Genomic DNA, 27,267 nt, shown 5'->3' with positions numbered 1-27,267 from the left:
CTGCCTTCTTCCGCCTCAGCAAGAACTTCCCAACTCCCAAGGCTTTTTATAAAATCGTGGCTATGTAAGGAGGCCCGACAGCCCCAGGCGCTGACTTAGGGGCTCATTAGGAATAGAGTGACCGCTGGATGTCCCCAGTTCCCCAGGGCCTACACAGGATACAGTTTGGATTCAAACAGCATGAAGGAGAAGAAGCAGTCACAAATGTCTTGCCACCACAGGGTGTGAGGACGCAGACCAAGTAGAGGAAGAGGGTTAGGAGGTGGTTGTCTGAGAAACGAGGCAGGCCAGCATTGCAGGGTAGCAGTGGGACTGTGTAAAACCCCAGGCTCAGCAGACGTGGCACAGTGTGGCAGCCGCTCCGTCTGGAAGTCCACCTGCTCTTCTTAGAGCTTTCCAGCCAGGAAGCTCTTCTACAGGGCAGCCCCTGCCACTCTCTGCCTTCTGAAGGCTTGGATGTGGCTTGGCACCGGACGGGCTTGTGATGGTGGGTGGAGGAGGCTTACCCCGACCCCACCTGAGGATGCGCCACCCCTCAGCCTTCACACTGGCTCACCACTAGACAGGAACTCTGGCCTAGAACTATCTTTTTGTTTTAGAAGGAAAGTCCTTGCCAGTCAGTGCCTTCAATGATGCACACCCTGGCCAGCCAGCCTGTGCCTTCAATGGTGCACACCCTGGCCAGCCAGCCTGGGCTCACGCTCTCCCAGAATACCATTGCACTGTTTCTGTACTAGGCCACCCCTGACAGACTGAAGGAAATGGGGAGTCTCCCTCATTCAGGGCTTTTCCAAACTTTTGTCATGGTCCATATTAATATGGTATTTAATAAAAGGCGCCTGCGGAGCAGATCTACAGGAGCTTAGACTGTAGCTGGCTGGAAAACGCCTGTATCACACACAGGTGTGCCCTGTTATCACCACCCAGCCTGCCAGAATAAAGGGAACACACGAGGAACGTTAGGGGCACTGGAGGAGCCCAGTGGATGTCTCACATGATATCCCTTAAGCCTCTCATTGTCCCTGTGTCCTGGCCACTCTCCCAAGGACTAAGACTGTTTAGTGATGGCCCAGTCCATGGAGGGACCTGCTGAAGATAGAGCCCAGGCTAGGTGGTGCCCACCACACCTAAAGTACACAAGACCCTTTGGTGCCATCCTCCTTAGGCTTCATTTGCAGGTTTGTGAGAATTGCAGGGTTGGAGACAGAGATGGCTGAGTGATTAAGAGTGCTTCCTGCTCTGTCAGAGGATCCAAGTTCAGCTCCTCGCACACACCAGGTGGCTCAAAACTACGTGTAATTCCATCTCCAAAAAAGCCCTCTTCTGACTTGCAGGGGCACCTGCATTCACATGTACATACGCTCACACAGACACATATACAAACACATCAATAAAAATACATCTTAAGAAGTCTCCAGTGGGCTGGAAAGATGGTTCAGAGCACCTGCTACTCTTCCAGAGAACTGGGTTTGGGTTCCAGCACCCACATGGCAGCTCACAACTGTCTGTAACTCCAGTTCCAGGAGCCCCAACATCCTTTTCTGGCTACTGTAGACATAAGCACACAGGTGCTATCCAGACATGCATGCAGGTAAATACCCATACACATAAAACTAAATTTAAAGAAACAACAACAACCAAAGAGTCATGGGTTGATTTAGATTTCAACTTTAGGCCACAGAGAGAGGCATCCTCTAGATTTGTTAATATAGAACAAATGAGGTCTTCTGTGGCTGGCTCCTCCCAGGGCCATCGCGCTTCTCAACACTGTAAGTAAAAGCCTGAGGAGGCAGAGCCAGGCGATGCCAGGTTTCACGGTTTTACTTACCTTCCAGTGCTGCCTTACCCTGGAGAAGGAGGGTGTGGCACCCCTGCTCTTCCTTCCTCTCTCGCCGCCCCCATTTACATCCCAACCACTCCTCTGTCACCCCCAGCTCTCACTAGGGCCTCCTGCCTATTCCTCTGTGTCTCCCTACAGGTTCCAACACCTATGAAGATGCAGCTGCCTACATCCAAACACAGTTTGAAAGCAAAAACCGCTCACCCAACAAAGAAATCTACTGTCACATGACTTGTGCCACAGACACGAATAACATCCAGGTGGTATTCGACGCCGTCACCGACATCATCATTGCCAACAATCTCCGGGGCTGCGGCTTGTACTGACCTCTTGTCCTGTATAGCAACCTATTTGGTAATGATTCCAGCACTCACAGAACAGCTTGCGTGTACACACACACACACACACACACACACACACACACACACCACTAACCAGTACAAGTTGGTAAATAAACTTTAAAGAGGCATAACAAAACCTTATCTATACACAAGTATATATTAGAAAACTGTTTTTAGTTAATACTGGAAAGAGCTACGGACAGAACCGACCACCATCCCTAGCTCATCCGTTTTCCCGGGACAGCACATGAGCATGCACACACGTGCGTGCACACACACAGGGCACGGTGGGAGCCTGGGGTGGGAGTCCTCTGAACAGCCCCAGGAGTTTACTTTCCGAGACCCACTCCACGCGCAGGGCAGGCAGAGGGGGACCTGGTTCCATCCATCCATCCAGCAGGGCAGGCAGAGGGGGACCTGGTTCCAACCATCCAGCAGGGCAGGCAGAGGGGGACCTGGTTCCGTCCATCCAGCAGGGCAGGCAGAGGGGGACCTGGTTCCGTCCATCCAGTAGGGCAGGCAGAGGGGGACCTGGTTCCGTCCATCCAGTAGGGCAGGCAGAAGGGGACCTGGTTCCGTCCATCCATCCAGCAGGGCAGGCAGAGGGGGACCTGGTTCCATCCATCCATCCAGCAGGGCAGGCAGAGGGGGACCTGGTTCCGTCCATCCAGCCTGCCCTACTCTCCATCTGACCACAAGGCTGGCTGCTCAGCTCTGCCCTGCCCCTGCCCAGATCCCAAAACCCTTTAAGAAATGGCCAACACTCTAACATCCCCCTCCCCCACAGCCACAACAGGAAACTCGGAGGACCCTTCTCTTTTGGGTGGTGGTGGTTGTTTATTTCAAGAATCTAGAAGAATCATTGCTCTGATCAATCTTCCTGTCTCCTGAGTTTTCTTTATTTATGGGAACAGAGAAATGTTAGAGAGATGGGTGTCCCGGTCAGCTTTTTCAATTAGCTGAGGAGAGGAACCATGGGAGCCGTTGCCCAGACCCACCTAACAGAGTTGAAGCCAGATTCCCTCAGAGAGGGCACGCGGACTAGCGTGAGTGGCCTGGGGAGGGCTGGACTGGCAGAGGGGCCAGAAGCAGGGGACAAGGCAGAGGTGGGCTTCCCTAATAAGGACACCCCACTTTGCACTACTCTTGGAGAGGTTAAAATGTTGTAGGGTTTGTTGGTTGGTTGGTTTTTAAAGTCAAAGAAAATGGTCAGACCGGCCCTGTCTCTCTCTCTACAGACTGCTTCATGGACTTTGCTGTTGATGTTGATCTCCTGGTAGCATGACCTTTGGCCTTTGTAAGACACACAGCCTTTGTGTACCAAGCCCCTGTCTAACCTACGACCCCAGAGTGACTGGCGGCTGTGTATTTCTGTAGAATGCTGTAGAATCCGGTTTTAGTTGCGTCTCTACATTTAGAACTTGGAAGGATTTTTTAAAAAAGAACATTTCTCATGTGCTTTGTAGCTTTAAAAAAAGAAAAAAAGGAAAACTCATCATTCATATTTCCTTTTATTTTGAAATAAAAAAAAAATCATACACATTAGTACCGACATCCTGCCCATCCCAGCTCTGAGTAGGGCCGGCAGACAGCGGCAGTGCTGGGCCTGGTGCTCCCAGGGCTTCTGTGCGCCCATGGCTGGTGGGAATAAGCCAGGCCAGGCTTTCTAGAAGGCTTCCGGTCGCTAGACACCTCAGATGCCACCTGCCCACCCATCTAACTGCAAACACAGTCACTCCAAGTTCACAGAGAAAAAGCACAGCTCTGGCGTATGGTTGCCACAGAGAACACCCGCCATCTATAGGAATCCAGCCCTAGACAAGCAAGGAGCCCTGCCCCTTCCCAGACGCCCTTTGTGCTATTTCTTTTTGGTTTTTCCTTCCGTCCTGATGAGTACTCCCATCCCACACTGACCAGCTCTACTGGCATCTGGGGAATGGGGCTGTGTGGTTTTTGGTTTTTTCCCCTTTAACACCACAGCCTCCAGCCTTGGGCAGAAGCCCTTCCTCCTGTGTGTCCCCTCTCCACTTCTCCGTTCCAGTGACCTGTGTTCGCTCTCTCTCTCTCATGTTGGGATGTTTGTGCTGCAGATAAAAAGAATAAAAATAAATAAATAAAAGTTTTTAAATGCCACAAGATGAAAGAAAAACAAAAAAATTCAAAGATGGAATGTAGTGTTTACATTAAAGCCAGTTTTCATGATCAGTCCTATGTCATTTCTACGTGACTAGTATCTAATCCCAGACCTGTTCACAGTTTCACTTTTAAGACAATATTTGCTGAAGACCAGTCACAGCCATTTCAAAAACAGAGGCAAAAAGACAAAACACACAAAAAAAAATTAAAAATACAGAAAAAAAACTTGAAAAAAAGGAAAAAACATTAAAAAAAATTAATCAAAAGCCCGCGGGTCTTTGTAAGCCTTTCTATTCCCAATTGGTGGGGTTTCTGTGACACCTGACACACTGCCAGCCTACTTCTCTAATGGAAATTCATGTGTAGCTCAATAAAGAGAATGTTTGTCTGTACCGAGTGTCTCACCTTCTGCCTTCTGGACAAGGGTTCCCAGGGCAAGCTCGCTCTGACAAGGAGATGCTTGGCCACACCCCCTAGGAGGGTGGTGGGTAGAAATCCTTCCGCATGCTCTTCCAGGCCCCTCACCATTTTGTCACCCAGGAGAGTCAGTTCAGAGCACAGTCGTTGGGAAAGCTGCCCAGTGTTTGTCTGTCCTGCCCACCCCGGCCCCACACACTGAGGAATGAGAGCAGGGAGTGGGGTAGCTTCCTTCTGGCAGTAACTCCTCCAGTTCAGCTGGTTTTGCTTCTGGTGGGCAGGAAAAGCAGAGGGAAAAGCCACACCTTTTTCCTGTCTTCTGTGCCCAGGGCATTCCCTCCAGGAGGGTCAAACCACCTCCCCTTTCTGCACCAAAGCCTCAGGTGTCCTTGCTTTGCTGTCCTCCTGCAGCTGGGCACAGGGTACTCAGCAGGTGGAACACACGGGAAGCAAAACCACGCAGCCTGGCTCTAAGGCTGAGCTCCCCAGCTGCTGGCCTCACTATACCCCCTACCTGTGGCTCTGCCAAAGCCCTACTAGCAAATGGGTTGAAACTGGGCCCCCCAAAATGCCTCACACCACACACCAATCATTAGGCAAGCGGCTAAAAGCGGGTTCCGTATCTATAATGCGGTGGGAGGAACCTCACAGGGGTCTGCTTAGTCACATCTTCTCTCAACAACACCCCACATGGAAATTCTCAGCACATAGTACATGCCTTTGCCAGCATGGTGTGTGTGGGAGGGGGGGTGCACGATACTGTTTCAGACCAAGGCTAACAGTCCTGGCTCCTGTTTTCATGAATACCTGGTAAATACGGGTACCCCCCCCCCGAAAGTCCTTCTGCCAAGTCACACCTCTTTTCCAGTGCTTTCCCTACCAATTCCCTACACCCCATGTTTCTGTCTACAGAGGAACTGTAGAACCTACACCCCGTCTACACTTTGAAGCTCCCAATGGAAGGTTGAAGAACAAGACTGTCCCTGACAGGTCTGAGTTTCTCTCAATGAGTTACATCCTACCAGGTTCTTTCCCAACTTCCCAACCTGCAAGTGGATTTTACAGATAGATAAAAGCCAATCTTTTGTTTTATTTTCTATTTCCCCTGTTGCTGGACATGGAATGGAGGAGGCCGTGCATGCTAGGCAAGTCTCTACCCATGGTTACACCTCAGCACGGCCTTCCTTTCTTAGGAGAAAGGTCAGGAAGCGGGTTTGGAAAGGACAGGGAGAGGAAGGTTTAGTACGAGAAGTATGAGGGCAGAACCTATACATCCTTAACAAACCAAAACTGCGCAAACTCCATGTACAGCCAGGGTTGGAAACACTTCAAACCCAATGGAAAGCAGGAGACAAAACTTCAGGTAGGACAGGGAGCCTTCCAGGACAGACAAACACAGCTCCTGAAGAAGCATCTCACTTATGTGTGGACTGAAGAACACTCTCTACACTGCTCAGGAAGCCCAGGTTCAGGTTACCTGAGCACGCAAGAGTCACACTAACACCAGTAAAACCAATCTGCATAATCATTCTCTGCTACATAAAAGCCTCACATTTTAAAGGGAAAAAACTAAGGACAACAAAAATTAAATATAACCAATTAGGAAAACAGAGGACTACAAAATAGTTCCAAAATGTCCCAGCTCCTTGGAGCTGGAGGGCCAATGAGCTGGCTGACAGAGAACAGCGAAAGCAATGGGTAAGTTCCAGTCTCGCCACCGGTGCCTTTACTTAGCACCTGTCCAGTGTCCCCAAGAAGTGATGAAAGCCAGAAGCCTTCTATAGTGCCCAGAATCCTTGACTATCTAGGTATTTCTCTACCACCTTCCTTTGACCCACACTGTCTACAGAGCGGGCAGATCAAGCATTAACTTGGGACTTCTCTCCCTGGACCACCTTAAGCTATGTGATGCTGTCCAATGTTCTACAATGTTTGCGATCCTCTGAAATGATTGCAAGTACTTCCCGCCTTCGCACATCTGGAATGTAGTATGAGAATTTGCTACTTCCCACCTTCGCACACCTGGAATGTAGTATGTGGAATTTGCTACTTCCCGCCTTCGCACACCTGGAATGTAGTATGTGGAATTTGCTACTTCCCGCCTTCGCACACCTGGAATGTAGTATGAGAATTTGCTACTTCCCACCTTCGCACACCTGGAATGTAGTATGTGGAATTTGCTACTTCCCGCCTTCGCACACCTGGAATGTAGTATGTGGAATTTGCTTCACCTTTACTTCCGCGTGCAGCAAAGAAAGAGAACGTGAATACCAGGCATAGAAAAGCTCAGTGCTGCCCTCCCCAGTTCACAAGGGTTATAAAACACCCCCGACCCAAACAGTAGATACAAAAGCAGATGGCATTCAAGTCACCCCTTGGAAGGGCGCTGCCTCAGCTTTTAACTACACAACACACTACAAGAGGTTGCTTTTTATTATTGTTGCTTTACAATAAAAACAAATCACTATGCTCTCAGCAAAACAAATTTAAAAAAACCAGGAATTTAACTAACAGCAGTTCAAGGTAAGGCTTTTGGAAGATTTATTGAAATAAATTATCTTTGCCCATTCACTTATGACCCTTTCTTCAATTACCTGTCAACATTCTAAAAACTTTCTGGTATGCAAAATACATTCAACTTTGCCAATAATTTTAGATAATACTGGATTCTTCCCAAAAGGACTACCATAAAACTAGGTTTTGAAACATTAAAAAAAAAAATTCAATGGGACATAAAACTATGTAACCTATGATTGCGTGTTTCAAATCCTTAAATACATGGAGAATTTGAGAAAATCCAGGACTAAGTCCGCTTGAGGCATGTGGATTATTCAACATCTTCCCTTTGTTTAGTGAGACCCACAGGAACAAAAGCAGGGAACTGGAGGGCTCCGGGGGAGGAAGACACATCAGGTTTTCTTCAGTGGTGTCCTCTAAACCATCCCTGCCTGCAGGCCCACGCCCATCCAAGGATCAAATCCGTATGCTTAGCAGAGCCTAATTGGGTTGACCAAGGAATTAAAACCACGACCAAAGCTTGCTGCCCACCCCTTCCCATGCCTAGAGTAAGCAGGGACTGGGACGGGGCAAGCTTATGTGATGCAGGAGCACCAGAGTGAACGGAAGTGACGCCAGCTGTGGATCGGGGCTCAGGTCGGTCCTGAATATTAAGGGCAGAAAAGGGTCTCCTCATTCTGTAGCCTGGAGCTTTCTCTTTCTGCTCCAGGTACCAAATTGGTTCTTTATACATGATGCCCTGCTGGTCTATGTCCAGAAGCCTGTGGGACCGGCCTCTGGAACACTGTGGATGCTTCCTCCCTAAGCACAGCATCTGACAACAGGATGGCCTGTCAGGAGTAGTCAGCCTCCCGTTGCGCACCCCCTGGCTGCTGGGAGGTACTCTTCCCAGGACTCATGCTTCCTTCCAGCTGTGGCGCTAAAGACACTAACATCAGCCATGGCTTACACCAAAGCAGAAACTGAAACTACCTGCTGCAGGCAGGTCAGTGCCCAAGCGCCCACCCCGGTCAACACCAGAAGAGGTCATGCCTAGAGTTAAAATGTGCAATGTTTCTAAGGGGAAGAGAGATGCCACAGAGAAAGTATTACAAAGGGTTAAATTTGTCAGCTGTCCACACACTATTAAGACCACATGCTTTATGCAGCGGCAACGCAGTCACAGGTCTCCACACAGCAGGCAAAACTGGGACAGGCCTCTTCCGGTAGGCAGGGCTGGGCAGGAGGCTGAGGAAGATGAGGAAACTCTAGGTTGTCTGCTGCCTCTGAAGTCTGCGCTCAGCAGCAGCCGCCAGCATCCTCCGGCGCAGGGTCACAGGGTCAGAGGATGTGCCTTCAGAGGGGGGGAGTCTCTCTGAGGTCATATCGTCTTCAGAACTTTTGTTCAAGAACCGCCTGTAAGAGATGAGAGAGCCACAAGAGAAAACAGAAACGTGAAGACGCAGAATGCCATTGTCGTCAGTCTCCCCTTCCCAGAGCTGTCGCTCAAGAGCATCCCCTGACAAAACGCCCTGGGCTGTGCGCTAAGGTCAGAGCAGCTCAGGAGCAGGGCACTTACTCAGCATGCTCAACCCAAAACTGTAAAAGGAGAGGAAGCAAGAAAAGAAGGGCCAAGCAGGGTGGAAAGGGGAGAATGCGGAGGGGAGGACACAGCACAGACTACTCAATGGACGAGCCTACTTCCCAGGGAGAGGACTAGCACATGACAGTTCAGCGCTCTCTGCCCAGTCCCTTCCCACAGACACAGCTTGGGGTCTCACAGCCACAGGTCTATGGAAGGCACAAAACCCACCTGGATGAACAATACTGGCCCAGGCCTCACGAAGTGAACGTAAGATTCCACCAACCCAGAGGAACACTGCGTGCTCCAGCTGCCAACAGCTGTGAGTGAACTCACAGAACCCCGGTGCTCTCTTCACAGTGCTGGCCCCAGGCATTGGTCAAGGAGGAGTCTTAAAGGCAGACCCCAGGTTCTGGCAGGATTAATCACCCTAGGTCCCAATTTCTTATCTGTTTGTCTGACATGTAAATTAACAGTGCCCCTTCTGAGAACTAGAGAGAAGAAAGATAATTGCTGTAGAGGGCTGAGAACAGTTGGCACTAAGCTACCATCTTCCCTGTAACTATGCATGCTGACTAGGACAGGAGAATCAACTCACTTCCGGGCTTGCTGCAGGAGGTCATCCTTGCGCTGGACTAACATGCGCTGTCTCTCGTCAGCAGACTTGGAGAAGCGGCTCCCCCGGGCCTCAAAGTCATCCACCTCACTGGGCTCCACTTCTACCTCACTGAAGTCCAAGGCCTCTTCAAGGCGAGGATTGAGGTCCAGCGGTACACGTTCCGTCTAGACAGAGAGGCAGCTGTTAGCACAGGCCCTTCCCTTCCGGGCAGATTCCTCCCTTGCCAGGGCTTCTCTGCACAGGCTTCTGCTGGACCATAGGGGCCTTCTGCCAGTCAGGAATCCGAAGCAGGAGATTTGGGCTCTGGGGAGGCATGCCAGCTGCCACGGCTCACATGACGCTAAGACGCTCGCTGTAGTGCAGGCAGTAGATGGCTACCAGTGTGAGAATCATGATATTCACTCCCGACCTGCACTCTTGAGCAGAGCAAGGCTAACTGCTGGCCAGCACTCCAAACACTTTCTTTTCAATTCTACCAGCTGCTTAAGAATTTAAACAAGGGAGGCCAGGCAGTGGTGGTGCACACCTTTAATCCCAGCACTTGGGAGGCAGAGGCAGGCGGATCTCTGTGAGTTTGAGGCCAGCCTGGTCTACAAGAGCTAGTTCCAGGACAGGAACCAAAAAGCTACGCAGAAACCCTGTCTCGAAAAAATAAAAAAAATAAAAAAAAAAGAATTTAAACAAGGGGGCTGGAAAGATGGCTCAAAGGTTAAGAGAACTGACTGCTGATTCAGAGGTCCTGAGTTCAAATCCCAGCAACCACATGATGGCTCACACCCATCTATAATGAGATCTGGTGCCCTGAACACTATATACATAATAAATAAATTAAAAAAAAATAAAAAATTAAAAAAAAAAAGAATTTAAACAAGGGGGCTGGAGAGGTGGCTCAGAAGTTAAGAGCACCGGCTATTCTTCCAGGTCCTGAGTTCAATTCCCAGCATCCACATGGTGGCTCACAACCATCTGTAATGAGGTCTGGTTCCCTCTTCTGGTGTGTGTATAATAAATAAAAAAATCTTAAAAAAACAAGCTGCTTCATGAAATTTATGTACTCGAGTGAAAAGAGCCAGATAGGATCCTTTGTGAAAACAGATACATCAGGTTGTGCATTTAAAAGTAACAGGATTTTCCTGGTTTGTGCTGAAGCTACAAAAGCCAATACACTACCCAGGTATCCAAACATCCTTAAGCAGGTGTGATCCACCTACATTGCTCCTGCTCCCAGACTCAGGGTTACAGGGGCCAGAGCCAGCTCACCTCCCAGCTCTGCCTTCAGCCAAGTCCAAGAGTGGACTTGAAGACAACCATAGGGAACTTGGCCCACACAGTAAATCTGAGACGAGCTGGGCTATGTAGTGACACCTTGACTCCACATAGGGAAAAACCAGCTGGGGGTATAAGTCAGTGGAGGACTTAGCTAGCATGTGGGAGGCCTTGGGTTTCATCACCAGGAATACACACACACAGACAGAGAGAACCTAGATACCCAGTCATGGATAAAAGAGAAAGGGGCAATATTCAACTGTAAGAAGAAATAGAACATGAAAGATAGGAGCGCTAGGAGGGCAGCCTCATTCATACCCACTGGAACTTGACAGCTACAAAGTCTGAAAGAAACGGGCTGGAGTCACCAAAAAACAGGCAGGGTTGTGAACAAGTGTGATGCCTGACAGAAGGCGACTCACATCTCAGGTCAGGTGACAGCTCTACAGAAGGGAGCCAGCCTAAAGCCAGACATAGACCTTGCCCAAAGGGATCACTGGAGAGGTGCTCTCCTCTCTCCAGAGGCAGAGGCGCTTGGAAAGAGCCAACACAAATGCAAATGAAGGACACGTGAGGTTTCTGGTACTATCTAGGGCAGTAAGAAGTAACATCAATACAGACACAAGGCCTCATTACTAACCCTTTGAGGGAGCTAAAGAGCACAGCTGGCCAGCAGGGGACAAGGAGAAGCAAGTAAGGCAAAGTGTACCTAGTTTGCCTCAGCCCAGCCCTGCCCTGCCACATCCTCCAAGTCTCACTCAGTGCTGGGACACATGGACGGACTTACGAGGACAGGCTCCCCACCGCCTATGGAGCAAATAACCACGACCGCGAAGCACAGCTGGACATGGGCCTCTTGCTCTTGGTTTTGTTTTAGTGACTCAGTTAGCTACACTGGGAAGAGGAACCGATGACTAAAGGGTCCAGTGACTCCACGTTCACCTCTGCAGTGCTGACTCTGAGCCTTAGGTTTAAGCAGAAGCCGAAAGGGTATGTGTAATAAAGCAAGTGTAATTGGTCTGGTCAAGTTATGTATGACGATAGCCATTTATCAGACTGACATTTAATGAACTGTTGGCCAAGGACTGCATTTTCTGGGCTTGGCAAAGTTCCTATAAATTCCTTGCTTTCGTTACACTAATATATATAATCTTTATGCTAACTCTGCAAACAGTTGGGGAACTGAGGAGAAACCAGGCATGCTGCTCCCTCCCATGGCCCCAATGCAGTCTCATGTGCACAATTCTGCTAACTGTCCGAAATCTAAAAATGTTCAAGTTGACCCTTTTCAGAAGTCACGCAACAGTTTTCAAATGATGTATCATCCAGTGTTTTCTGAGACAGGGTCTCACTGCAGGCTATTTCCAAACTCGTGATCCTCCAGCCTCAGGGTCCTGAGAACTGAGATTACAGGAATGCACCACCATGGCCTGCCCCAGATGTGGATATGAAAGTGTTAACTCTAACAGTGGGGCTAGCAGGGAAATTTGCAGATGATACCCAGCCTGTTTCTGCCTACTCCCTGCTTTAGCCTGTGGTGATATAAATTTCCTCTATCACAAGATTCTGTCACCATGAAGTCAACTACTCCACCCCACCTTCTCCACTACGACAGACTGAAACTGTCAGTCAAAAGAAAAAGTTCCTCCCTTAACCCGTTCTGCCAACAGCAAGGTGAAGGTCACTAACACCCAGGGCCAAACTACAGTCTATAGTGAGCTGACCTCACCTGAACAGAGGCTTCCCCATCCTCCTGATCAGTGCTAGGCCTTTCCACTGGGCTGTTCAGTGCAGGCCTCAGGTTATCCGACCGCTGAAAGCAAACACAGTGGTCAGTCAGAATGAAGGAACGGGCACAAGAAAACCCAGAACACAGAGGGCACAACAGTTCTCAACACAGCTCACAGCTTGAAAGATGGGACCACATCTGAGATCCAGGTTTGAGAGTGGTTAAACCTTCAGCTCCCGGCTCAATAGCAGCAGTTGCACAACAAAAGCAACAGCAAACATCAAGTATGCAGTCAGCACGGTTTTGGTTTCCTCATGAACTTTCCTAAGGCGCTCTGATGCAGTCACTACAGCTAGTCTCCAGGTCGGCTGGAGAGTATGATGAATATAATCTCACTGCAATGGCTGCTTCAGTTGCAACAAACTGCGATAAGCTGAGCCTCAATATTCTTTCTTTGCTCTTAACAGAAACAGATGCCAGCCTTTGACAGGAGCCAGTGGCATTCTCTTACAGACCTGCAGCAAGGATAGGCTGCTCTGGGCACGTTTCTGTACAAAAATTACTCAGTATCTGTATTTATCTTTAGTGGGTCTGTTCTCACGCAGGATTTAAACAAAACAAAGTTTACAAAATGAACTTTACAGAAATCCTTCCTCAAATCATAAATAATATCTAAGTATTAGAATTAAATCTTTGTACAACAAAATACATATCATATACAAAACCCCAGTTCTACCTGTGTGGGAAAAGGTACTTGAATCCGTCCTTCTAAGATGTTGTCTGTTGTTATTTCCACGGAGCGTGTCATCTGTAGGTCCTGGAGCACAAGGTGGTATGGAACCTGGGGGAACATCTCTTGAATTTGATGAGCCTGGAAGAATACAAAGATCCCACAGCAAAGGTCACTCTCGGCAGAAGTCAGTGTGCCTGGCAGGCCCTGGACACAGAGGTTAACACTGTATCTTGAAAGCACAGGTAAAGCTCACTTGGCTCAGCACGCTCCCTGCACACCACTGTCTTTCCATTGTTTCAGGACTAGCGCACAAGAGCAACATCAATTCCAAAATCAAGAGCATCGAGGAATCTAGTGAGATCCCAAGACAGGTGCAAGTAGAATCTTCTGGTTTTAAAAGGAATCATTTAAAAGATTTTAATTTTATGTGTCCAATATTTACTTACATGTATTGTATGTAAAAAGGATCATTTTAAAGTTCAATATTCAGACCCAGCATTTATAGTATTCATGTCCATTATGCAATGTGAAAAAAAGCTGACTTGAAAGCCAGATGTAGCTTTGGTGCCTGTTCTGGAACTAGCTGTTATAGACCAGGCTGGCCTCGAACTCACAGAGATCCACCTGCCTCTGCCTCCCAAGTGCTGGGATTAAAGGTGTGCGCCACCACAGCCAGGCACATTTTTACTATATGTAAATTATACTGTAATTTAGAAAAATTCAATTAAAGAATGTAAATTCTTTTATACCCAGCTACATAGTTGGATTATGAAAATATTTAGTACTGCCTTAGAACTGTAATTTTCAAACTATACTCTAGATTCATCTCAGAACACACTTAGGCTTTTAGGCATATGTGTGTAGGAAGGGCAGACAAAGGCCCAACTCTGCCCATACTTCAATCTAAGTACCCCAAAATGTGTGTGTGTGTCAGAGAGAGTGTTTTACACATACATGATTTAGAAATGTTTATGTTCTAGGTTTCAATTGTGGAAAAATCTCCATAATTTACAGAGTAAGAGAGGAAAACAAGGGAGAGAAAAGCGAAAGGGAAGCCGGCAGAAAGGGTAACAGCTGGGGTATAACAGAGCCAAACCGCAGTAAGGACTGCGGCTTGAAAGAACAGGTCAGGTCAAGCTGTCCAGAGCTTTTCTGAGCCACGGGGGGTAGACAATGGCAAGATGGTCAGTGCTGGGGTCCCAAACTCCACATCATTGCAGACCCTTTACTGTTTGTGACAAGAATACTGTTACCCCATCTAACCAAAGCTAAGTGGAAATAGTCTCTACAAGCAGATTAAATTATTCTCTCCTCACATGGCTCTCCACCCCCAATTCAATAAATGTGTGTGTTTGCGCATATAGATATGTTTATATATATATGAGAAACAAAGCTGAATTAATTTTATTAGACTAAAGGAAAGCAGAGGCAGGAGGATCTCTGTGAGTTTAAAACTAGCCTATTTTACATAGCAAGTTCCAGAACAGCCAGGACTAAATAGACCGTCTCAAAAGGAAAGGAAGAATGGAGGAAGGGAGGAAGGGAGGAAGGGAGGGAGAGAAAAGAAAAGAATAGAAAAGAACTTCCTTTGACAAAAAATAAGGTAGCTGAGCATGGTGGTCCACATTTATAATCCCAGCAGAGGCAGGTGGATATCTATCAGTTCCTCCCAACTTGACTTATAGAATTAATGTAATCTCAGTTAAAATCCCAGCAAGCTATTTTATATAGAAAGACAAAGTGATCCTAAAGGTTATATGGAAAACCCAGGATAGCCAATATACCACTGAAGAAGAAAAGGAAGACTAAAAGACTTATGCCTTCTAATTCTAAGGACTTACCCTGTCTGAATTTTTTGCTTAAATCAAGTAGTCTCAAAGTAGGCTTAGGTCACAGTTAAGTCAATCTAGTAGTGCACATTAAAGCGTAGATTATCTGCCACAGAAGTATGACAGCAAGTTTTCAGACTAGTTTCAGCTGCCTAAGCATTCACTAGTGACACCAACATATGAGCTTATTGTGTCTACAGGCTGCCTCCCCCACCAGAAACCACAACTCCTGAGAGGCACCAAGTATAAAGCTCAGTGGTAGCACATTTGCTAAGAAGACACATGGCCCTGGATTCAACATCCTGTAAAGAGAGGGAGGGAAAGGGAAGAGACAGAGGGAGAGAAGAGAGACAAGGAAACGGAAAGAAAGAGGTGGCCCCTGAAACCTTTGCTGTCCTCCTAGGCAAGAGAGAAACTGGCAGGGTCACACACGCTGCACAGCCATGTGTCCCAGAGCCATCGGGCCCTCCTGACCACACACTAGTTCTCAGCAGCAGTAAGGAGCTCTTACCATGGCATTCAGCTGGGAGTTGCTCGCCTGCGTGATACCAAGAATGTTGGTAGTGTGCATCACTTCAACTGAAAAACTCGGGAGCCAGCTCGCAATCCGGGACCCTATAACAAATCAGAATCCAGCACAACAATTAGTGCCCTGGTGCCTGCCCCCGTGTCGTCAATGTGTTCAGTCCCTCTGACAGTGGCCACTCACTGCAGGCTCCTTTCTATAGGCCTTTCTGTCAAGTGCTGTACCCAGATCAGCTTATCTTGTCCTCACGAAAACCTACACGGGTCTCCCATTCCTCTCAGAGATGTGACTCTAGGCCTCAACCTTGGTCTCCTTCCAAGGCACTGAGTGATTATATAACACATCCAAGATCACACAGGTTAATGACATGGCAGATGTGAAGCCAAACAGCCATTCCACCTTAATCCATTCTAAGCAAAGAACCTAAGAAAGGCTCCCCCAACTCAGTAACTGCTCTAACAGCTGAGTTTCATGCCCTTCTTCCTCCCAGCATAAAATACTGCTAATGCAGGGACTTTCACAATACTTCATGAAGCATCTTCTGTTGAATGGGATTTAAAGATTTGACCTGGGTCTGAACATTGTGGCACATGCTTTGTGTGTGTGTGTGTGTGTGTGTGTGTGTGTTTGTGTGTGTGTATGGGTGTTTTGCCTCCCTGTATATCTGTACCAGGCAGGCATACAATACCTGTAGAGCCAAAAAGAGGGTGATCCCCTGGAACTGGAGCTACAGACAGTGCTAAACCACCATATGGGGGCCAGGAACCAACCCCAGTCCTCTGGAAAAACAGCCAGTGCTCTTAACCATTCTGGAGAACCAACTCTCCAGTCCCTGGTACACACCTTATATCCAGCACTCAGAAGACAGAGGCAGGAGGATCTCTGTGAATTCTGAATCCCAAGTCAGCAAGAGCTACACAATGAGACAATGCCTTAGGGGGTAAAGGAGGAATTTTCAGATTAAAAACTAAAAAAATAGCTGAGCGGTGGTGCACACCTTTAATCCCAGCACTTGAGAGGCAAAGACAGGCAGATCTCTGTGAGTTCCAGGCCAGCCTGATCTACAGAGTGAGTTCCAGGACAGCCTGATCTACAGAGTGAGTTCCAGGACAGGCTCCAAAGCTACAGAGAAACCTTGTCTCGAAAAACCAAAAAACTCAAAAATTCTACAACAGTAAATTTGTGGGGTAACACAATCATGATGGTGCAGTTTCTGTCATTTTAGGAGAGGGGAGCTACGAGACGATTCAGTAACAAGTTTCAAATGTAGGGACTGCTTCAGTCCTTTACAAACAAGTAGCAGCAAACTGGTTGTTTATTTCAGTAACACCCAAAGGACAAAGTGACTCTGTTTGACTACATTTGTAGTAATAGCAATTAATAAAATGACAGCTTATAGAACCAGGCTCTATCTCCAAGATCTGCTAACACCTTTCAGAAGCTGTACTGGTAAGCCAAGTCTGGCGGTGAAGGCCTGTAATTCTAGCTACTTGCCAGGCTAAGACAAGAGAATTGACAAGTGAATAGCCAGACTTGAGAAAAAGGGCTGGGAATACAGCTCAGTGGTAGAGGGCTTGCATGGCAGGTGTAAGGCCCTGGGCTCAAGCCAACGTGAAAGAGGACAAACTTGCGCCTGGTACAGCTCTCTTTATGATACAGGGTTTCTGTGTATAGTGCTGACTGGTCTGAACTCACTCTGTAGACCAGGCTGGCCTCCAACTCACAGAGATCTACCTGCCTCTGTCTCCTAGTGCTGGGATTAAAGGTCTATGCCTACTACCCCTTCATATTTAACAGAACCAAACCAGCTTCTTGAGGCCCCTCCTCCAACACATTTCGACACTTGCCTCCACTCCCCATGGACCTTTCAAGGTGGCACCAATACTCTCACCGTATTTCAGAGACTTAAGCCAGGATCTGAGCAGCACCGCTCCTAAGAAAATTTTAGAATGGGAATTCACACAACAGATGGCACTGGAACTGATGGGCTCACTATCCACTGGGTGCGTGTGAATCCAGGAAAGATAATCAGTGCCCCCATACAATGCCCAGGACCTCAGAATACATACTGAAGAACAGTCATGCTTTAAGAACAAAGAAATGGGACTCCAATTCTTACTCCACCTATGGTACTCCTGAGGAGTATATACCACACAATAAACCAATTATTAGCAAAGGCTAACTATTGAACTGGTTATGTGGGTTCCTTGAAGGTAAACTTAATCCAGTTTTACTACCTCTACATCCCCACCTCAGCCCACTTCTTAATGGCACAGAATAACCCCTCAGTTCTATTTATCCTGAACACTTTTAATTGAGGTATAAGCCAGACAGGCTCGTACAAGACTGTAATCCTAACTCTAGGGAGGTTGAAGCAAAACTACCCTAAATTCAAGGCCAGTCTAGGATACACAGGAAAAAAAAATGTAATAAAAACCAAATAAAGGAAATTAAAATGTAATACTAAAGGGACAAGAGAGCCCTGTAGGTAAAAGCCCAGGATCCATATGACACGAGAATAGAGCCAACATTAACTATCTTCCCTGACCTCCACAGGTCATGGAGGACATGTACACACGGGCCACAGACAGACGCACACAGAGTGAATGAATGGAATGAAAAGATTAGTATGTCAAGAGTAATACTAAATTCATCTAGTATTAGGCCTATAATATAATACTGTAAATAAGTTTTTATAATATAATAATAAAGAGGGCATCTTATAATCCTAACAATTTCATTTTAGGAAAGAAATCCCATAGAGAGCTCAGGAGGTTGGAGACACTTTACCATCAAAGTGGAAGAAGTGATTGTGCTGGTTTAAGCGAGGTCTGCCTTCTGCAGCTGCCACAGGGACCAAGTTCTCATCCAAGTTCTCTCCTTGATGGTCTTCCCTGGCACGACTGCCATCCGCAATATTAAGAGACATTCTGCACGTCGGACAGGACGTGTCTTGTTCTAGCCAAGAACGAAGGCAGGAACTGTCGGAGAGACCACAGGTAAGGACAGGACAGATTCAATTGCTCTTTCCCGTATTTGTGAGAAGTCACCAGAATGACTATGTTCCTACTATTACTGACTTCTACTTCCCCTAGCCAGATCTAAATGCTGGCAGACTTTGGTAGCTAGAGTCTCCTCGCTCTAATACACAGACACCACGTCACAGCACGGCTTCACGTCTCCCCAACTCAGTTACTTCAGAACCCACCGGACTTAATCATCCAGCATTCAGCCTCTTCCATCCTTGAGTCCTCTACTCAAGTGATTTTCCTTTTTACTACTTTGGCTACTGACCAATATGGTTATAAATAACCATGGCCTTGTCTTCAAAACAGTGACTTTGGAGATCTACCAACCCACTCCTCTCTACCTACCAACCTTATGCAAAACCCTTCAATGGTATTCCACCCATCCAGGGGCCCTCAGGACCCTGTCTACTACTCCTAACTGGGCAGACACACTCCTTCCTCTTTTCCATGAGTTCACATACTGACTTCTTCCTAGTTCCATCAACATACCAACTGCCCACTGCTAGAGCAGTCAGCCCCTGGCTCTTACCTCGACCTCAGTCTGAAATGGCAATCCTGCCTCCCGGAATCTCAGAATGAGGCTGTGTCTGAGAGCTGTCTCCCCTCACCTTATATTACTCTCTAGGACTGGGATTAAAGGTGTGTACCACCCGATTTCTATGGCAACTAGTGTGGCTACTGAAATTAAAGGTGTGTGTTATTGTGGCTGCTGGGATTAAAGTTGTGTGTTATTGTGGCTGCTGGGATTAAAGTTGTGTGTTATTGTGGCTGCTGGGATTAAACGTGTGTGTTATTGTGGCTGCTGGGATTAAAGGTGTGTGTTACTGCGGCTGCTGGGATTAAAGTTGTGTGTTATTTTGGCTGCTGGGATTAAACGTGTGTGTTATTGTGGCTGCTGGGATTAAACGTGTGTGTTATTGTGGCTGCTGGGATTAAACGTGTGTGTTATTGTGGCTGCTGGGATTAAACGTGTGTGTTACTGCGGCTGCTGGGATTAAAGTTGTGTGTTATTTTGGCTGCTGGGATTAAAGTTGTATGTTATTGTGGCTGCTGGGATTAAACGTGTTATTGTGGTTGCTGGGATTAAAGGTGTGTGTTACTGCGGCTGCTGGGATTAAAGGTGTGTGTTACTATAACCTGGTCTGTAAGGCTGGCCAGTGGGACTGTTTTACTCTCTGATCTTCAGGCAATCTTTATTTATTAAAATAAAACTTAAATGCGACTACATCCCATCTTACATCCTCTCCAACTTGCTCTTTCTTGCAGATCTCACTTCTGCTCATCCTCAAAAGTCACTCCCCTCCAAATCTGAATCGGATCACTTTCTTATTACTCTTTAGAGATCTGCCTGTGCCTGCCTCTTGAGTACTGGATTAAAAGTGTGTGCCGTCACTTCAAACCCTATTTCTTTTCTATAAAGCACACGGGTCAGTTTAAACTTGACATTCTCAATGTGCCAGTTCATTCAAGTTCAGCTCTTACATTAGATTGCAAGCTCCACAAAGACCTCATCCAATCCTTCCATTTTATCCCCACAGCCCAACACAGTCCCCTAGTCCTCACATAAAACAGTTTGTCAGACCGGGCAGCGGTGGCGCACGCCTTTAATCCCAGCACTTGGGAGGCAGAGGCAAGCGGATCTCTGTGAGTTTGAGGCCAGCCTGGTCTACAAGGGCTAGTTCCAGGACAGGCTCCAAAACCACAGAGAAACCTTGTCTCAAAAAACAAACAAACAAAAAAGTCTGTCAGGACATTTGAGTGGGCTTCTCCAGCTCCAAAGCCTTTCTGATATTAAAAAGAAAAGACTGAAGGTGTTAAGTGGTGTCCTCTTTTTTAACGGTTGTTGACTTCTAAGCTGTGGCTATTCTAGTCAGCAACTGCAACTCTGGCTCTACCAGTTCAGCCACAAGAGGCGAGGCCTGAGGAAACTGTTCCCTCAGGCACCAACTTTTTCAAAGCTAAGAGAATTTATGAATTTATCTAAATCTTTGTCCTGCTAAAGAACTCAAGATTCAAAGGCTGAAGTAGAATCCTGCTTCCCAGAGAGGCTGAAAAGCAAGCAGCTCACCTAGATCCTCCTGAGTCTCCCTGAAGTCCTGGTGCTTTTTCTCAGCCCTCCTTATAAACCCTTCTCCAGATGGCTCCTCCCTACTACTTCCTGTCAGCTAGTTGCTGATTCAGTCTCAAGACCACAACTGAATTTTATTTAATCAAACACATCTTTGCATCATTAAACAAATGTTTCAGAGCATAAACAAAAGGTAACACACATTAAAACCTGGTGGTGGTGGTGCACATGCCTTTAATCCTAGCCCTCAGGAGGCAGAGGCAGGCGAGTCACTGTGAGTTTGAAATCAGCCTGGTCTACAGAATGAGTGCCAAGACAGGCTCCAAAGCTACACAAAGAAACCTTGTCTCAAAAAACAAACGAACAAATTTTTTTTTCAATAGTCAAGGGGCCAAAAAGACATCTCTAAATCCATCAATAACAAAACTCTAATTCATGCACATAATTATTTAGCTTAAACAGCTGTGATGAGATCTCTGCAATATGAGATCTTCTCCAATCTTGGAGTTTTATGGAAGGGCTGAGCCTGTGATCCTTGCTAACAAATCACTTGTAGCCTTGGTCTAATTCCATTTCAACCCAGGTCTCTGTAAGATTTTTCTCTCCCTGGAAAATGAAACCCCTTTAAAAAATATTATGGATGTATTTATTACTTTAGAATGTAAATGGAGAAAAATTATGAAGAAAGCTAAAAAAAAAAAAAAGAAATTAAGATGGCAAATGTGGGTAAAGAATGAACTGAGGGCAAAAGAGGAGGCTCGGAATTAAAAAAACAAAAACAAAAAAACCCAGTCACAGACTCCAAGCAGCATCAGCAACAAGGCCAAGCTGAGGTAACATCCTTGCTCTTCTACTGGGATTATGTTCAAATCCATGTGAAAAAGTGCCCAGAGCCCAGGAACAGAAGGCCACTCCCGAGCACCCTGTACAAAGCTCCTACTTGTGAAAGAGATGTCCACAGGGAAGCTTCCTTGCAGCCTGCATAGAGTCCCAGCAGATGGCACAGTCGTCGTTATTGACAGCTAGCTCCTCTGGAGTGGCAACTGCAAACCTGTAAAACACATCACAGGCTCAGCGGGAGCTCAGCAGTTTCACACACATCCAACGAACGCCAGATTACACACCTGACCACCATAGTGGCACAATTACACAGCAAAACTGATTAGTTAAACAAAGTATTTTTGTTCTTCATGGTCCTCACAAAACCAAGTGGGAAACTTCAGCACAAGAGTTGACCCTACAGTAACAGTTCCACCTGTTCCTTGGACATTCAGAACAGTTATGGACATATCAGAGGAACCAGACCCCAGAGATCCAAACCGTCCCTGAGAAACAAAAAGTGTATCCACTATTCCTGTACTTTCTGGTTTGGGTTAGCTTCAGGCTAGCAAGTGAGTGTCTCCAGAGAGTGATCCATGCCCATAAACATGCACATGCAAAGTGCAATCAGGACACACCTTCCCAAAACAAAGATGGCAGAAGATCACAGGTGCTTTCACTCAGTAGTGACAACAGACAGTGACAAAAAATAAGAACGCTGTTTCTCCTGGAACCCTCCCCACATTCCAGAAAGAAGGTAAGGTCACTGGAGTACAAACCACCCTGCAACTACGTGGGACACGGGTAGTCTGACATGACAGCCTGCACACTCTTCTGTCTAGCTACAAGTACACAAAAGCACGTTCTGGTGGAATGAGGCAGTGCTGCTATTAAATGAGCTCAGATGGAAGCTGGAGTGGGGACTGACGCAGCCAGATTACAAATTTAAAGCTGGCCTAGAGGATGAGTATGATGGGAGGAAGTAGGAGGTCGGCCTAGGCGAGGTCAACACCGCACACACAGTTAAAAAGAGTAAACTCAGGCAACACTGAGTCCGACTGTCTTACCTGGCTTCCATGTTCCCTACCACCCGCAAATAGTTCTTGTGCCGACGGATTCGCCGCTGTACCTCATGGAACAGGTAACGAAGCTGCATAAAGATGACCAGGCTAGCCATAGATAACCAGATGTTGCCAAACAACTAAACAGAGATGGGGGAAAGTAAAATAAACAATAAAAACAAAAGTGAGGGGATAAAGACAAAGCTCAGTGGGCAGAACGTTGAGTTAGGACCTCCAGCACCCACACGAAAAGCCAGGCCCGCCATGCACATTTGCAGCCCCAGACACAGAAGGGCGCTGAAACTCATGGAGCAGACTGCTTCACAAGTGAGTTCCAGACTAGTGAAGAAAACCTATTTCAAAAACTACGGTGGAGAACAACAGAGGAAACATGTTGCATCAACTTCCAGTCTCCACACTCACATCTGTGTGAGGTGAGCACATATACACAAACATGTATATAAATTACATGTACACTCTCAAACACACACAAACACATATGCGCATGCAAGTGAATTTGCGAGTGATGAAGGTGCATGTACAACAGAAGCTACTAAGGTGAAAGGGAAATGGAACACTCTTTCAGTGAGCAAATGCATATATCTATTTCATTGCCATAAACAATACACTGGCGCATCAGCCGAGGTATCCCACACTGCCAGAAACCTTTCCTGAGTAATTAACCAGAAAATTAAATGCTTAATGCTAAAAGATGTCCAGCCATACAGACTTCTATGTACACAAACATACACGCATTTTTGGAGGATGGAGAAGGATCTTCTGTATCCCAGATTGTCCTGACACTCATTATGTAGTCAAATATGACCTTGAACTCCCAGCCTTCCTGCTTCTTCCTCTTGAATTCTGGGATTATAGTCATGCATCCCCACCCCCAGTTTACGCAGTGCCAGGATCAAACTCCAGGGTTTATTCATGCTAAGCACTCTACTAGCTGAGCTATATCCCCAGCCCAATCATTCATGCAATTATAAGAGAAGAAAATGTACATCAACAAGATGCCCAACAGAAGAACAGGTAGATTGTAAGTTTATATAAAATAGTTCATTTGAATTACATTGGACTAGATGTATATAAAATATAGATTATATTTATTGGAATAATTTGTATATATTTATATGTGTTTATATAATATATTTATATTATATATAATATATTTATGTGTTTACATAATATTTTTTTTTTTTTTTGGTTTTTTGAGACAAAGTTTCTATTTCGCTTTGGAGCCTGTCCTGGAACTCACTCTGTAGACCACACTGACCTCCAACTCACAGAGATCCGCCTGCCTCTGCCTCCCGAGTGCTGGGATTAAAGGTGTGCGCCACCATTGCCCGGCTAATTTATAAATATATTTTAATGTCATATTTTATACAAAGTAGGTTTGAGTGTTAATTTACTAATAACATTTTTGAGTAAAAAGGCAGGATATAACTACCGTGATGGGGAAAGCCTTGTTAACCAATAATCTGTAAGAGGTGGAACCTAGTTTAGGCGTGGCTCTCTGGGACCAGGAAATAAAAAAACCTGTGCACCACCCAGGTGCGCTCTCTGTGTAGTTTCCCCCTTGGTCAAGCAGAGCCTGTATCTTCCATGCCTGTGGCGTGAGTTTTCCCCTTATAATAAATAAAATATATTTGTCTATCTTTAAGCTAGCCTGGTTATTTCCACATCTAGGTAACAGCTTCACTATCTTAAATATACTAACATGATTTTTTTCTAATTATATAATATCTTGAAATAGCAAACTAACAAATATAATCTAAATAGCCCATTTCAGGGTGTACATAATTAAATCATGGTGTAGCTATGTGATTAAGTGTTTTATCCTGAAGATATTTGGATGGTTTAGAAGAACTGTTGCTAGCAGAGGCAATGTTTATAACATAGTAATTTTAAAAAATTAGCTGGAAATGTAGCTCAGAAGCAGATGCTTATTTGACATGCATGAGTCCCTGGGTTTGAAACCCAGTACCGCATAAGCAAACACATGCAAACACTGTATGTCCAAAAAGGACTCAATTTATGAAATTATGTATTTAAATACGTAAGAATCAATTAAAGGGCCAGTGAAGTGGGCTGAGAAGTAAAGGTGGGTGTCTCCTGACAAGTGTGACACCATGAGCTTGATCTCCAGGACCCACATGGTGGAAGAAAGGAAGCAACTCCACAAGCAGTGCTCTGACCTCCACACATACACTGTCGTTAGAACACACACGCACACACACATGTGCATGTACACACAGACACACACACTCTAAATGTAACAAAGCTTTTTTTTAAACAAAAGCAGAGAAATACAACAAAATGTGAAGCTTCTACTTCAAATGTCAATTCTAAATGTATATAACTTCATTACATTGTATAGACTTTGGATCTGTTTAACTCGATGCATAATGTTTATTTATTTGCAAGTTTTTTATAATAAAATTTATAAAATTAAAAAATACGAAGTGTTGTTTTCTTTTCAGAAAGTGACCCTAGGCCGGGTGGTTGTGATGACACACCTTTAATCCCAACACCCCGGAGACAGAGGCCAGCCCAGTCTACGAGACCTAGGTTCAGGACAGGCACCAACGCTACAGAGAGAAACCCTGACTCTTAAAACAAAACAAAACAACAACAAAACCAGAAAGTGACCATTTCTGGAGGTCAGAGCACTGCTTGCGGAGTTGGTTCACTTCTTCCACCATGTGGGTCCTGGGGCTCAAGCTCCATGTTGTCAGGCTTGTCATGAGGCACCCACCTTTACCTTCTGAGCCCATTTCACTGGCCCTTTAACTTATAAATGTGCACTCTCCACTCTACCAGTGACTTGAATGTTACTGTGACGAGTTTATAAATAAGTCCCCATGACAACACTGGGTCTCACCATCATTAGTTAGATTTTTTTTTTTGTATGTGCACATTTGTATGTCTGAAGGTGTCAGATCCCCATGGAAATGGAGTTACAGACAGTTGAGAGTGCTGGGTATTGAACCCAGGTCCTCTGGAAGAACAGTCAGTGCTCTTAACCGCTGAGCCATCTCTCCAGTACACTAGTAGATTTTTTTAAAAAATGTTCACCGGTCAAGGAGGCTTATATTTCCCTTCTGTGGTGCTGGGAACCACGAACCCAGGGCACTGAATATGCTAGGCGGGTGTTTCACCTCAGCTACATCTACAGAGTCCTTGGGGTTTGAGACAGGGTCTCGGTATGTACCAAGGGCTGTCCCGACCTGATGATTCTCCTGCCTCTGCCTCACAAGTGCTGGAATTACAGATGGGTAAGACTGGCCCTGCTTCAACACTGACATTTCTGACACACCAACTTAAAGCAGTAGATATTAAGTACAAGCATTTGTTTTTCATTACAAAGGTTTAAAAAAAAAAAACCTATAAGGAGGTAAAGGCCAGTACCACTAGAGAGAAACTGTTCAGTAGAAAAAACCACAGACACTAAAGGAAAAACCCCTTTTATCGTGCTTAAAGAAAGCTCACCTGACTGTCAGCAGAGTTAAGCAAGTCCCCTGGCACAGCAAACCTCCTGAGCCAGGCACCAACCAAAGCAGTGCAGAGCAGTGTTCTGCACCCAGCCACCAAAGACGAAGGCTGCCCAATGATACTCAAGTCTTTTACTTGAGTATTTTTACTGAACATTTCGTTTCTTTAATGTACAAACCGTGTCTTGAACCCCTAGGCCCTCTGTCAGCCCTCTTCCTGGGGGACTCACCAGCATGTGGATGTGGTGCATGAGGTCCAAGGACAAGAGAGTGAGCTCCATGACAAAATCGGTGTAATACACATAGGTTCCCTTTCCTTCCCAAGTCCCTTCATGGTTGAGGTCCCAGAGGTGAATTACATATCTACAATTTAGACAGAAAAATGTGTTAACTTACTGTTACAAGAAAATGTACTTTAAACATGTTATAGCTTAGTCACATTTTCATCTATTTTAAACCATTAATCTCAAAATCAACTGAACAAGTAAATGCTAATCATCCAAAATTTCTGCTCACCTTAAAATCACATGAGCTGTCCTCACTGTCACAAGAAGAGACTGCAAAAGAGAAATCCTTCTTAGTTTGGTTAAAAAGCAGATTTCTATAAAACAAAACTAAAACAAGATGAAAAGTAGATCGGTTAAATGTATCACCCTTTCACTTCCTCTGCCCCATTGCCATGGAATATTTTCACAACACAGGAGCCTCACTTTTGTTGAACCTTTTCCAGTTGAGAATAATGAGCAGCTGTCCCTCCCCATCTCCCAAGAATACCTTCTACAATGACGAGAGGTCCTCCTCACTGTCTAACAATCTTCTATTGACACAACACCAAGTCACCATGACTGGTTACTGAAAGGGTATCCCACTAGGGCAGCACTGTAATGCCAACTATGACTGCCCTACATGAGTAGCAGCTCTATCCTGAGGCTTTTGTACCCTTCATTTACCAGAACAAAGGATAATAAGGAATCAAACCAGAAATAAGACTCTAAAGCGCTGGTTCTGGTGGCGCATGCTGTGGGACAAATGGTCTTGTATTGTTTTAATACCGTGCTGATTGGCTACTAGCCAGGCAGGAAGTATAGGCAGGGTGGCAAGAACAGGAGAATTCTGGGAAGAAATAAGGTCAGTCTGCAGTCGTCACCAAGACACAGAGGAAGCAAAATGAGAACCCCTCACTGACAAAGGTACCAAGTCACATGGCTAACACAGACAAGAATTATGGGCTAATTTAAGACGTAAGAATTAGTTAATAAGAAAAACCTGAGCTACTAGG

The 27,267-nt window shown here is 46.0% G+C and overlaps 2 protein-coding genes across 4 annotated transcripts in view; one reads left to right on the top strand and one right to left on the bottom strand.

Moving 5' to 3' along the window:
- The window catches only part of Gnao1 (G protein subunit alpha o1), a 143,916-nt gene extending 139,207 nt beyond the window's left edge, over window positions 1-4,709 (top strand). For 2 of the 3 annotated variants that reach the window (XM_075976912.1, XM_075976911.1), the window contains 2 exons: window positions 1,979-2,194; window positions 3,420-4,709. Coding sequence is in view for 2 of the 3 variants with exons in the window: in XM_075976911.1 (XP_075833026.1) it covers window positions 1,979-2,166 (188 nt within the window). In the remaining variant the exon portion in view is untranslated. Of the gene's footprint in view, window positions 1-1,978; window positions 2,730-2,772 lie in introns of all 3 variants that reach the window. The other variant, XM_075976910.1, reaches the window with a different exon arrangement.
- A 2,440-nt stretch (window positions 4,710-7,149) lies between these two features.
- Window positions 7,150-27,267, bottom strand: part of Amfr (autocrine motility factor receptor) — a 37,423-nt gene continuing 17,305 nt past the window's right edge. Inside the window, exons 5-14 of the mRNA XM_075976909.1 lie at window positions 26,505-26,545; window positions 26,219-26,351; window positions 22,498-22,631; window positions 21,552-21,662; window positions 18,305-18,495; window positions 15,500-15,603; window positions 13,163-13,297; window positions 12,427-12,510; window positions 9,411-9,595; window positions 7,150-8,646 (exon numbers count right to left, since the gene is read on the bottom strand). Coding sequence (XP_075833024.1) covers window positions 8,499-8,646; window positions 9,411-9,595; window positions 12,427-12,510; window positions 13,163-13,297; window positions 15,500-15,603; window positions 18,305-18,495; window positions 21,552-21,662; window positions 22,498-22,631; window positions 26,219-26,351; window positions 26,505-26,545 — 1,266 coding nt within the window. The 3' untranslated portion in view covers window positions 7,150-8,498. The remainder of the gene's footprint in view (window positions 8,647-9,410; window positions 9,596-12,426; window positions 12,511-13,162; window positions 13,298-15,499; window positions 15,604-18,304; window positions 18,496-21,551; window positions 21,663-22,497; window positions 22,632-26,218; window positions 26,352-26,504; window positions 26,546-27,267) is intronic.

Source organism: Microtus pennsylvanicus, chromosome 6 (genome assembly GCF_037038515.1).
Source record: "Microtus pennsylvanicus isolate mMicPen1 chromosome 6, mMicPen1.hap1, whole genome shotgun sequence".
Lineage (NCBI taxonomy): Eukaryota > Metazoa > Chordata > Mammalia > Rodentia > Cricetidae > Microtus > Microtus pennsylvanicus.
The sequence above is the reverse complement of the archived record's forward strand: the minus strand, read 5'-3'. Positions and strand labels throughout refer to the sequence as shown.